At 40.0% G+C, this 12,613-nt stretch overlaps 1 protein-coding gene across 1 annotated transcript in view; it reads right to left on the reverse strand.

Annotated features, from left to right (window-relative positions):
* Window positions 1-12,613, reverse strand: part of UTRN (utrophin) — a gene marked incomplete in the record, with an annotated part of 519,651 nt that overhangs the window by 356,247 nt on the left and 150,791 nt on the right. The window contains 6 exon segments of the mRNA XM_070073468.1: window positions 4,063-4,218; window positions 6,326-6,499; window positions 7,212-7,340; window positions 7,811-7,972; window positions 8,904-9,053; window positions 11,221-11,355. Coding sequence (XP_069929569.1) covers window positions 4,063-4,218; window positions 6,326-6,499; window positions 7,212-7,340; window positions 7,811-7,972; window positions 8,904-9,053; window positions 11,221-11,355 — 906 coding nt within the window.

The following is a 12,613-nucleotide window of genomic DNA, read 5'->3' on the forward strand; positions in this document are numbered from 1 at the left end:
AGAACCAAGTTAAAATCAATAATTAATAGCTATTGTAATTTCAAACACAGCTTGCCTTAGAATCCTCTCAATGAATCACTACATTTAAAACACACTTCTTACTATGTAGTGATTTGGGGAGGCAGCAGATAGCAATATTTAGCAATTAGATGTTTTATAATTAACATATAACTTAAAATATAGTACATGGTCATGCAACACTGACATAATTCTTGTGCTCTCATTGTCAGTGAAGACAGCAAAATGAACTGAACTAACACTTACAAAGTTCTTATATGGCTTCTGTCTTGTGCTAAGAAATCATACTTGCTATGCAACAAAATCTACAATAGTCTCCATGAAAGATACTATTTTGTTTTACTTTACACATAGGTAAAATGAAGCTTAAAGAAGTTAAGGCCAAGGCCAGGTCAGCACAGCCATTAAATAGAGCAGAGTCTGACACCTGTGCTGTGGACATCATGATGCTTCAAACTGAGAACAACGCTTCATGCTGTTAAGCTGAGGTAATACTTTAAGGGGTATTAAAACACAAGACGTAAGATACTATGTTGCCAGTGCCGGCTCACTAGGCTAATCCTCCACCTTGCGGCGCCAGCACACTGGGTTCTAGTCCCGATCGGGGCGCCGGATTCTGTCCCGGTTGCCCCTCTTCCAGGCCAGCTCTCTGCTGTGGCCCGGGAGTGCAGTGGAGGATGGCTCAAGTCCTTGGGCCCTGCACCCCATGGGAGAACAGGACAAGCACCCAGCTCCTGCCATCGGATCAGCACGATGCGCCGGCTGCAGTGCGCCGGCCGCGGCGGCCATTGGAGGGTGAACCAACGGCAAAGGAAGACCTTTCTCTCTGTCTCTCTCACTGTCCACTCTGCCTGTCAAAAAATTTAAAAAAAAAGATACTATGTTATGCCTATATCTATAGATCATAACACTTTAGTAGGAGAGTGATATGTCATATATGAGATGAAATTTTCTCAGATGATATAAAATGAATTTCATTACTAAGTAATATAGGATTACATTTCTTTTTCTGCCCCAACCCCCAGGTTCAATATCACTCTTTCATACTTTAAGGATTGATCGTGATTAAATTCCTTCTTAAAAGTGAAATATTTTTTCCACCGAGTTTAGTTAAAATTCATGACTCTAAATTAATAGCACCTCAATGCAGACTTTAGGAGACAAATACTTGAATTATATTAAAAGATATTATGTATTCCAATGAAACTTATTTAACTTTGACATGCCCAGGCAGCTACACAATCATCATAAACTTGATGCCACCAAGGATTTGTATATACCAGGAAGGAAATAATTTATAATTTAATTTATAACAATCTATACTTTCCTCAGACTAGTCAATACATTTTAAGATGCATTGCATATTGAATTAAGGCATTTTAAGATTTAAATCTTTTACCTCACCATTTATCCCCTCTCCCTCTTGGGTAGTCAACTACTCCCTCTCAACAGGACCATTTCCCTCAGTTATTAAACACGCTCAAGGCTCTCACTCTCAAACAAGACAAACGCCCTACTGTGTCTCCAGCTCCCCTAAGGATTTTCCTCTCTCCACCTTCCCCAAACAAGCCCTCACAACATCTTCTCACAGTGCTGTCTCTTTTCCTCATCCCCCATACATACAACACAGCCACACCAACCTGGATTCTACCCCACAACTCAGCAGAACATGTCCTTGCTAAGTTCAACAATGACCTCAATGGCAACAGATCTAATGACCATGTTGAAGTGGCTGTCATATTTAACTTTTGATAATGTCCAAAGCAAGTCACCACACTCATTCTCAAAATACCATCTTCCCTCAGACTCCCAGACTGAACACTCTTCTGGAGTCCCTCCCACTTCCTACTAGGTTACTGAAGTTTCTCCTCTTCCTCAAACTTCTTACTAAATGATCTAATTTGATCTAATTAAGACATAGTGAGGGCACTGTTCATATTTTCACCATATTTTCTCCCCAGGCATTCTCATCATCACTGAAACTTTCACTACCACTTCTATGCAGATGACTCATGAAATCCATCTCTTCAGTACCGATATGTTCTCCAGACCTCAATAACCACGTGAAAACCTGGCATTAACTCTCTGAAAGGCCATTAACACACCAACACATCCCATACCTGCTTACGCTTACTACATGTCCCCACCTTTCCCTCACGTACTTCACCCCAATGAGGGCCCCATCCCAGATTATCCAGGTAATACATCCACAAACCCAGAAGTCACCCCTCAACTCTCCCTCTCTCACACCTCCATACCACCCCACTACCAAGTCCTGTAGGTTTCTCACACTACACAGGTCTGGAATCAATCCACCCACCCAATCTCCATTGTCCACTCTTTCAAGCCAACAACGTCTGACACTAAGAATACAACAGCCTCCTAACTGGTCTCCTCATGCCTATGTCTGCCAAATTCTAACTTCAAACTGCAGTGAGAGAAGAACATGTCTGAGCATGCCATTTCCTGCAAACCCAGCAACCACTTATTTTTCCAAGATGGAGATTAAAATCCTTACCACAATACTGAAGATGCTGCCAGGCTGGTCTCATTAAACCCAATTAAACAATTGCTTATTGTTCTAAGACGGAGATTAAAATCTTTACCACAACTCTGATCTCATTCTTTCTCCCCAATACCAAGATCCCCACACAGGCTCTCTCTGTCCCAGCCACCCTGGCGTGCCACACCTCTACCTACCACAGGGCCTTTATACACACTGTCCCAAACAGCCTCAAAAACCCCTCTCTGGTTTCACCCTGGTTACTCCCACCCATTCGTTGAGATCTCACGTTATGCATGACCTCTTCAGGGAAGCTTTCCTAACCCAAGACTGTGGCAAATCTCCCCTTAGTTATACTTGTAAAGAACCACAAACATTCTTCCACGACATTGTGAACTAATAAACTCACAGTATTGTGCGTGACTTCTTAATTAATGTTTTCTTCTTTCATGACCCCAATTTCCATTAGACAAAGAGATAACTTACATTTTTCCACATCAACACATTCCTACCGCCTGGATAACTCCTGACACACAGTAAAGTCTCAGTTGTGTTTAATGAGATGACTAATTAACGCTAGAGCCATAGCTACAATTAAAGGATACATATAAAAACCAGCAATACCACTCCATCCATAAAATGTCCAGCCAGTGAATACAATAGGATTTAGCAACTTAGATATATAATAACCAAAAAAGGCTCTGAAATATCTGTTCCTCTGGATGCACAATACATCAAAATACATCACACCAGCAACCTAGATTTGCAGAAGTAAGGACAAAGTTGACTAGAAAACAAATGAGCTGTTTATTTTTATGGGTTTTAAATTAATGACAAACTTTCAGCTATTTTCCTCTGGGCTTATGTAGAAACTTCGATTTCACTTCTACTGGAAGCAGTGAATATTTAACAACTGAAGAAGGATCCAAATTGTGATCCAACACAATTTTTCATTACTGCCAAGGTTTCCCTTTCCTGTTTTCTCTTCTGCTTTACTAGTTTCAGGGCAAAGATTCTCAATGAGGAAAGATAGTAAGCATATTGACTCCAGCCCATCACAAACTGTAAACTCCCAGTAACCCCCGCACAGACTGGCTACCGTGCCCAAGGTCAGGTGTTTCTTGGGAGGTTTTTACATCCCAGCAGAGTAATATGACTTTCTTGCCACTTAATATGAGTATTTATTAGAGCTCTGATGTTTTAACACTTCTCAGTAGAAATCTAAGGAGCACTAACTCGAATTTATATGGGGGCTATCATTTGTAGAGCTTCTTTAGGATAAATTGTGAAATATCATTAGCCATCAAAAACATAAATAATAATCTGGATTAATGTTAAAAAGAGACTTTTAGATAACTATTAATCATTATATGAGCATACCTTAAAGAGAGAAAATGAAAATGATTAGAATAATTGAAAACAGGATTTAATGCGTAAATTTCAAACACGCATTTCCTAAGTGAAACTAAAAAATACACAGGAGAGAAAGTGAGAAAGCATCAGGGTGTGTGCCAGGGCAGGCTGCAGCGCTGCCTCCTCACCTGAGCACCCAGGTCGTTGTAGAGGACCTTCAGGGAAGTCAGTTGCTCGTCCATCCCTTTGGGGTTATCTGTTTGCTGCTTCTGGACAATGTGTCTTCCAGTTTTGATGACAGTCTCCACTTCAAGTTTGACTTCACTCAAAGTTTTATACAATTTCTTAAAAAAACAAATGGCATATTGCAGTGAAGCACAACTCACAGAGAGTAATAGCAATTATGGAGGTCAAAGGGCACTGTCTTAGATACGATCTGCAGGTCAAGTCAAATGAAATCAGGGTTGTAATAACTTCTAATCAGATAAGAAAATAAAGTAATAGTGTTTATGCTTGCTTAAAAATAAATAGACATGTGTTTAAATGTTTACAAAAGTACTTTATTATACAATAAAAACACTTTTCCTATAAAAACAAGAAAATATTATCACTTTTTGAATTACATTTCTAAAACTCCTAATTATATAGAGTACAAAACATGTATAAATCTCATATTATTTGGCATATAAATATAAATGTTATCCTCACAGAAATATACCCTTTACATAATAATATACCCTGCTATCCTCACTTTATGATCCTCATCAGGAATCCCATGTTATGTGATATTAATATCCTCATTTTCATGTGAAAGAGTATGTATGTATATGTGTATAATATTTACATATGAAGTAAAGATGGAAAAATATTAAACATTGTTGAAAACCAATAAATAAATAAATAAATTTGCTTTGATCCTAAACACTATGACCAGAAAAAAGAAGGCAATGCTGGCTACTTCTGGCTGTTGGAATTTCAATTATCAACATTTATTTGTTTCCTTCCATTTCTCCTGAGTTCAAATCTACTTATATGATGAAGATACACACAAAACTAAATATATCAAGGTCTATATATTTCTTTTTTTTTTTTTCAAGGTCTATATATTTCTAGAAGAAACTGGAGTTCTGTGGGTCAGATTCAGAGCTGTGCTCAACCTAACTGACCTGAAACCAGAAAGCTTCATCTGTACAGCTTCTTTCCTCCACACATCCTGGTCATCACCTGAAATATCTCACAGACACTGTGACCTAACAGCCCACTGAACTAAGCAATATGAGGTTAATGACAGTGATTGCAAGCAAATAAGTACCTATACATATGCACAGAGATTAAAATTGTATCCTGTTTGGGCACTGTTCCAATCACATAAGGAAAAGACATGAGGAGACTATAGTTTTGAAAAACACAAAAAAATTCTTGGTAGACTTCTCTTGTCCTAACATGTGTCATCTTAAGTTTTTCCAAATGTCTTAAATACACCACTAGTCCTAAGATCATGTCCTCTTGCCACATTACTTTAAAATTTCTATTCAACTGAATGATCATGTCCAAGACTAAAATAGTAACAAGACCTTATATATAAATTCTCCTTTCTCATTATGTTTAAGCTTTCATTTTCCCAGCAATAATATTCTTGATATCCACTCAAAATATAATTTCTTCCTTAGTATCATAGGCTTAAACTTCGTGAATTAGAAGTTAAAATTTCGGGCTGGCTCTGTAACATAGCGGGTAAAGCTACCACCTGCAGTGCTGGCATCCCATATGAGTGCTGGTTTGAGTCCCGGCCACTCCATTGCTGATCCAGCTCTCAGCTATAGCCTGAGAAAGCGGTAGAAAACTGGAAAAGTCCTTGGACCCCTGCAACCACGTGGAAGACCCAGAGGAAGCTCCTGGCTCCTGGCTTCGGATGGGCCCAGCTCGAGCCGTTGCAGCCAACTGGGGAGTGGACCAACGGATGGAAGACCTCTCTTTCTCTGCCTATGCCTCTGTAACTCTGCCTTTCAAATAAATCAATCTTTAAAAAAAATAAAGAAGCTAAAATTTTACTTTCCTTAAGAATAAATTTTTACCATGGTAATATTCCTGATGTCCATTCTAAGGATGGGCTAACTCAAATTTCTCCTTAGAAACTTAACTACTAGTCACATTCTGCTGAAATCTTCCCTAACTTCTCTAAGATTAAAATGTTTCTTTTGTTTGTTTGAAGCATGCTGTATCCCTTTGTGTATTACCGCTCCCTTACCTCTTTATACTATAACTGATTTTGCTTTCTCTCCTAGCCACCTCTCTGATTTCTTCCCTTCTTCCTTGCGGGAGAAAGAGCACACTTTTTTTTTTAGCATGTCTCCCATCGTCAATCCCCAGCTTTAGCACAGATCACTGAACAACCCATGCGTGGCAGTGCCAGACTAAGCTGCTGGCCACACTAGCCACGAGCAGCCTCACCATGCACTGGTCCAGGTGGGTCTGTATGACGTCAGGCTCCACAGCCTTCACGTCCAGAACGTGCAGCTCTGCCTTCACGCCATCCAGCACTCGCTTGCAGTCAAGCATGCGCTGCTCAAAGTTAGCAGGCTTCTGGAAGAGCTGGAACTTCGTGGAGACCTCTCGCAGCTTCCTCTGTTTACAGAAATAGAAACAACAAGCACGTCGCATCAGAAGCATAATCTCCCCCATCAGACGCTAAGCCACACTGCTAAACAGCTCCAAATTAAAGCACCAATAAAACCTTCAGTGACGGACCTAAAGGAACATGGAGGTTACCCAACCACCCAAGCAACCTGCACAGCCACTGTTACAAAATACTCAACACTCAGTGTCTCAGCCTCAGAAATAATAAATGTGGATAATCAATTCTGGTCAAGCTGCTTTTGTAGGAGCTAAAACATCATTAATATATTTTTTCACCTTTTGAAAAATGTATTTTTAAAAACCTAGGACTCAAAGATCCTCCCTCAGTACAAGGTGAAAGTTAATCTCACAGCAGTCATCAAGGAACCGAGATGCTACAACCCGTGCATCGTCAGCTTGCCCAGTGCATCAACCACATTCTTGTGCCTGGAGCTCTGTTTAATGGGAAAAGTCTGTCTGCACATACAGCTAACTTCTAAAGTCAGTTCATTTGCTCTTTCTGCTAAAAAATCAGATTTAACCTATTCCCACAAAGGCACCAATTTGTTTCTGCTCCCCTGGGGTGCAGGGCACCTCAGTATATTACTCCTATTCCAGGGCTTATAAGGCAAATCAAAGGCACCAAGTAATCAACTCTTTCCCACGTTGTTTTAGTGCTCAACATACTGAAAAACAAAAGGAAGCTCCCTGTTCTCTTTACCTGCAGCACGTCCATCTGATTTCCTCCCCTGCCCAGCCTGCCTTCGGGAGAAGGTGGGGCCTGAGAGCGTAGATTCCTTTTCAACTCCTCTAACGTGAGCTCATGGGCTGAAATCTCTGCTTGGATTTTCTACAAAGAGATGGAAAAGGGAGAGGATGTCTTTTTTTCTTTTTCCCCCAGTACAAGAAGAAACAATGCAAAAGTTTCACATAGTTGTGTAATATATAATATTGTACTTCATAGAATGTCACATTAATTTACATAACATAAGCTGTAGTAAGTCTGCAGTACTTGCCGCCCTATTGCATGACTATAGCCTACTCAGAGTCTTGTATTTGTCATTTCTAATTTTCACAATTCACCTATAAAAAAGGAATTGACTCAGTTTCATAGCTAAGAAAACTAGGATCTCAGAACATTAGTCACCCGTCAGGGTCTCACATGGCGATCTAGAGAACTCCAGACCCATGCATTGTCCCAGAGGTAAGCGAAACAGTTCTCGAGAACTCCCACTTGCAGCAGGTGGCTCCTTGCAGAGTGGAGGGAGCAACTGCAACGCTCTCTCTACAACTCAGAGACTCGCAAATGCACAGCCATACCTGAGCTTCCTGTGGAACCTGGAAAGCGTCTACCCTGTCAGTCAAGTACGTGGTGAGCTGCTTATCCAGCTCCCCCAGGCTCTCCTGCAGGACTTGCAGCAGGTGCTCAGTTTCCCGCAGGACCTGGAGCTGCTTTTCCAAAGAAATCTGCTTGTTCTCTGCCTACACAGGGAGAAATTTGATCATCAGTCATTCAGCACTAGCAGAAAGAACTGGACATACATTCTGGCCACTAAGAAAAGACGTACTAGTTCCAGATTTTAGCCGTCTTTATTATTTTTTCTTTTTTCATCTTTTATTTTTTTCGTAAATTTTATTTAAGGTATACAAGTTTCATGTATTTCGTATTTACAGATGTAGGAACATAGTGACAACAGTGAAAATGTCCTTCTAGGATCTTATGTGCTTTGAAGTTGATTTAATAACTTTTACTTCATTCCATAGTTTATGGCAAAATATAAAAATGTAAACATTTCCTATAAAACACACTAAACAATAAAAATTGTTATTTATTATAAATTTGGAACAGTTTAGGAATCAGTAATGTCAATCAATAAGAATATAAACTATCATAAGAATGTCTATCAATAGAGGCAACATCTGAATCTATTCTTTCCCCAGAGACTAAAACAAGTTTGACAGGTGCACTTAAGTGTTGAACCATTATTTGATGCTATTCATAGTATAAACATCAACAGACATCAGATCATAAGGGTTTGAAACCATCTAAATCCACCCAACCTTTCTATAAAATAACCATGTCCTTTCTCTAAGTCCTAAGATGAACATTCTTGTTGTGACACAAACTGGATATGAATTGAGATTATTGCTTTCATAGTAGCTTATCAAACTTTGACAGTTCTCACATTTATTAGGATGAGTTACTATTCTTACACACAGCTAAAATATTATCTTTTTTAATTTTTTAATCATCATGGCTCTGCCTGCCTTGTAAGTACAGGTATATTCTTCCCTGCCTAGGACTTCAACGCCCATTACTGCCGTTACCGACTCTAACCAACATTAAAGTCCCATACGACAGAAAGCTTGGGATCAACTGTAATCCCAGAACTCCCGCATGTCCTTACTTTACCTGCTGACTTAGATCTTCATATCGGCTATTGAACGCCTCCAGCTTCTCACTGATTATATCATCGAGGATCCCCCCATCAATCAGAGTTTGTCCAAGTTCCCGAATCTGAGTGCGATTATCTGCCGGGTGGCGCAAAACAGATTCCAGAGACTGGACCAGAGACAGGAAAAAAGAATCATGCATTTTCTAAGGCAAAATGTATGAAAGAGCCTAAAAATGTCCACTTTTTAAATAAGTAATTCCATTTTCTGGAAATCCATTTAAGGAATAAGACCAGAAAGTAGGAAAATGTCTAATTCACAAAACATACATCATGGTATCAATAAATACATAAAATGCATAAGTAGTATATGATATACAATCCCTTGAAAACAACTATCATAATTACTAATTTTATAGGAAATTCTGACAATACATTTGCAGAAAATAGTATGAATAAGTAAAATTATCTCAACTATTATTAATCATGTTACTCAAAATAGGCATTCATTTTTTTACAACACATACAGGGAATGAGGCATTCCTTTATATATATATACTTTTATACACATAAATCTAACTAACTGAATGGGCTCAAATATTCTTCCCAATTCACAGCTGGGAAAACTGAAGCTAGAAAAGGTAAATAATTTGTCTCCACACACACAATCAGTAAAAGCACAGCTCACATTCCAAGGTTCCAAAGCCTTCACAATCCTAAAACCTTTGATACACTGTACTACCTTGCAGTGTGTATATGTAAAAAAATAATAATAATAATAATTAGGGGGAAATACACAAAACATATAACAGTATTTATTCAGAGTTTGCTTTATACTTTTCTCTACTTTCCATATCTCTGGTATATACCTGTATTAACTCTCACATTGACAAAATGTTGTTTTAAATGAGCTTTTCATATTACTCAACCTCTCAGACCCTCACTCTGTTTTATTTAAGAAGTGACATCTTTTCTGCAGCAGAGCTAGCACCTCCAGAATGTAGGGACCACGCTAGACCTATTTCTGACCTTCAGTCTGGTTGTCTGCTCAGCTCCCACATGGTGCCAGTCCATTTTTAAAAGCATATATAATCTCTCCTCCTCTCCTTTAAGTAAACCTACCATTTTCACACTGTAATTCATTTAGAAAACAGCTATTGGGTTATCATACACCTCACACTGAGCTGGAACCAAGGAACAAGGAAGAAACAGGGACGATTCTAGGTTCCAGGGAGCTCGAAGTTGGTAACAAGCTCCTCCAGGAGACCCCTGCCCCACTAGTGTCCACTCCAGCCTGTCTTTTTTTAACATTCAACAACTGAAGATGACGGCCTAGAACCACTCTAACAATATCACTGCTGGGATTAATGAGTAAAAATAACTTTAGGAAAAAAATAAAGAGCAGTTGTCCTAATATCCTACAGTCTACTTTTGTTCAGGGACTTGTAAAATGAACTGGAAAGCCACCAGCGCGCTTTCCCACATCTAAAATGCACCAACTGTCGAATAGTGACCATCTCATGAGGCTGACAGAGTAGGCCACCAGTACTTCAAAACACATGATTATAGAACTACTTCAGGCTATGGAAGAAAGCAAAAGTTGAAAACTGAGGGAGCAAAGGCAGTGGTGAGCATAAACCATGTTTTCCTTATTGTAATACAGTCATCCCTCATAACACAGTCATCCTCTGTAACACAGTCACCCTTGTAACACAGTCATCCCTTGTAACACAGTCACCCTTGTAATACAGTCATCCCCCATAACATAGTCATCTCTCATAACACAGTCACCCTCGTAACACAGTCATCCCTCGTAACACAGTCATCCTCTGTAACACAGTCACCCTTGTAACACAGTCATCCCTTGTAACACAGTCATCCCTTATAACACAGTCACCCTTGTAATACAGTCATCCCTCATAATACAGTCATCCCTTGTAACACAGTCATTCCTGGGCTTCCTTATGGATGATTCTGGAACCCCTGCAGACACCTTGATGCTCAAGCCCCTACTATAAAAAGGTGTAGCATTTGCATTAACATCTGCAAATTATCCCCTATATGCAAACCCTCCCTTATGCCCATACATTAAATCATCTATTAGTATAATACCTAATAGAATGTAAATCCCATGCAACTAGCTGTCTGTATCACTTAGGGCATAATGACAAGAAGAAAAGTCTGCATATGTTCAGTACAGGTACAGCTTCTTTTTCTGAATATTTTTGACCCATCATTGCTCCAACCCTGGATGTGGAACCGTGCACAGGGAGGGCCTATGAGACACAGTTGGCCTCATCAATCACCAAAAATGCCATCGAGAATGAGAGTTCCAACCTCTAGGGCCTCGCTGACTGCATCTGTCCTCTCGGGCAGGGCCTCTGTGCTCTTCATTCGCTCTTCCAAAGTGTTGAGCCAGGTGGTCTCAAGGTCCAAATAGTGAAGCAGTTCAATCCAGCAGGACCAGACTTCCTAAAGTGCATAAAGAAACAAGTAAAATAGACCACAAGCCACTTCACACATGGTCTCTTTGGTGCTGCACATTCTTTAATCAATAATAATTTCATTTACATGGGAGTATGTGTGAGTATAATTAAGAAAGTGATAAAAGAAGAATTTCAAATAAGTGAAATAAAGTTGAAGTCACCAATAAATCACACTAGATCAATGGGTGGAGTATAAGGGATTGACCTAAGGGGGAAGGGCAAGGAGCTACTTCACTATTTCTACTAAAATAAATTCTGAGAATCTCAGTTGTATGTCAAAAATAAAACTATGTGATTACTAGTAAAAATAAGGCAAGAAATATTATTAATTTTCTTTTTAAATAGCAGGCAAAAAGTCATTTATAATCATAATTTTTTTTTTTTTTGACAGGCAGAGTTAGACAGTGAGAGAAACAGAGAAAGGTCTTCCTTTCGTTGGTTCACCTCCCAAATGGCCACCATGGCCAGCGTGCTGCGCTGATCCGAAGGCAGGAGCCAGGTGCTTCCTCCTGGTCTCCCATGGGGGTGCAGGGCCCAAGCACTTGGACCATCTTCCACTGCCCTCCCGGGCCACAGTGGAGAGCTGGCCTGGAAGAGGGGCAACCAGGACAGAACCGGCAACCCAACTGGGACTAGAACCTGGAGTACTGGCGCCGCAGGCGGAGGATTAGCCTAGTGAGCCGTGGCGCCGGCCCATAATCATAAAATTTTTAAGTGATTTTCACAATCCACCTGCAAGCTAAGTGATATAAAGTGTGTTGTGTGGCTTCACAGCTTTTGTCTAAATTCATGAGGATGCATCTATATAGAAAGAGAGCTGCATTTCACTCACAACAGAGTTAAACTGTTTCCACCATGATTCTAGGATCAATCATTCTCTAATAAGTCTCCTGCAGTAGGGAGGATGGGGGATGCACTTCTAACTGTACACCCTCTCATTCCACGTAAGAGGAACTTATTTGTTGGGTAAATTTAGAAGAAAGAACATAGCACAGAGCCTCCTGGGCTTGTTCTTGGAATTTCCAGACTGAGCAAGGGCACCTTCCAGTCTGTGCTCCCAGTGAGGAACACTTACAGAACCAGGAGTCAGCCCATTTTTCTATAAAGAGCCAGACAATAAGAACTTCCAGGGGCCCCAGTTGGTCTCTGTCACTGATTCTTCTTTGTTGTATGTGTGTTTGTTAAAATCCTTTAAAAATACGGAATCATCTAGCCGGCGCCACAGCTCAATAGGCTAATCCTCC

Source organism: Oryctolagus cuniculus, chromosome 5 (genome assembly GCF_964237555.1).
Source record: "Oryctolagus cuniculus chromosome 5, mOryCun1.1, whole genome shotgun sequence".
NCBI classification, from domain to species: Eukaryota; Metazoa; Chordata; class Mammalia; order Lagomorpha; family Leporidae; genus Oryctolagus; species Oryctolagus cuniculus.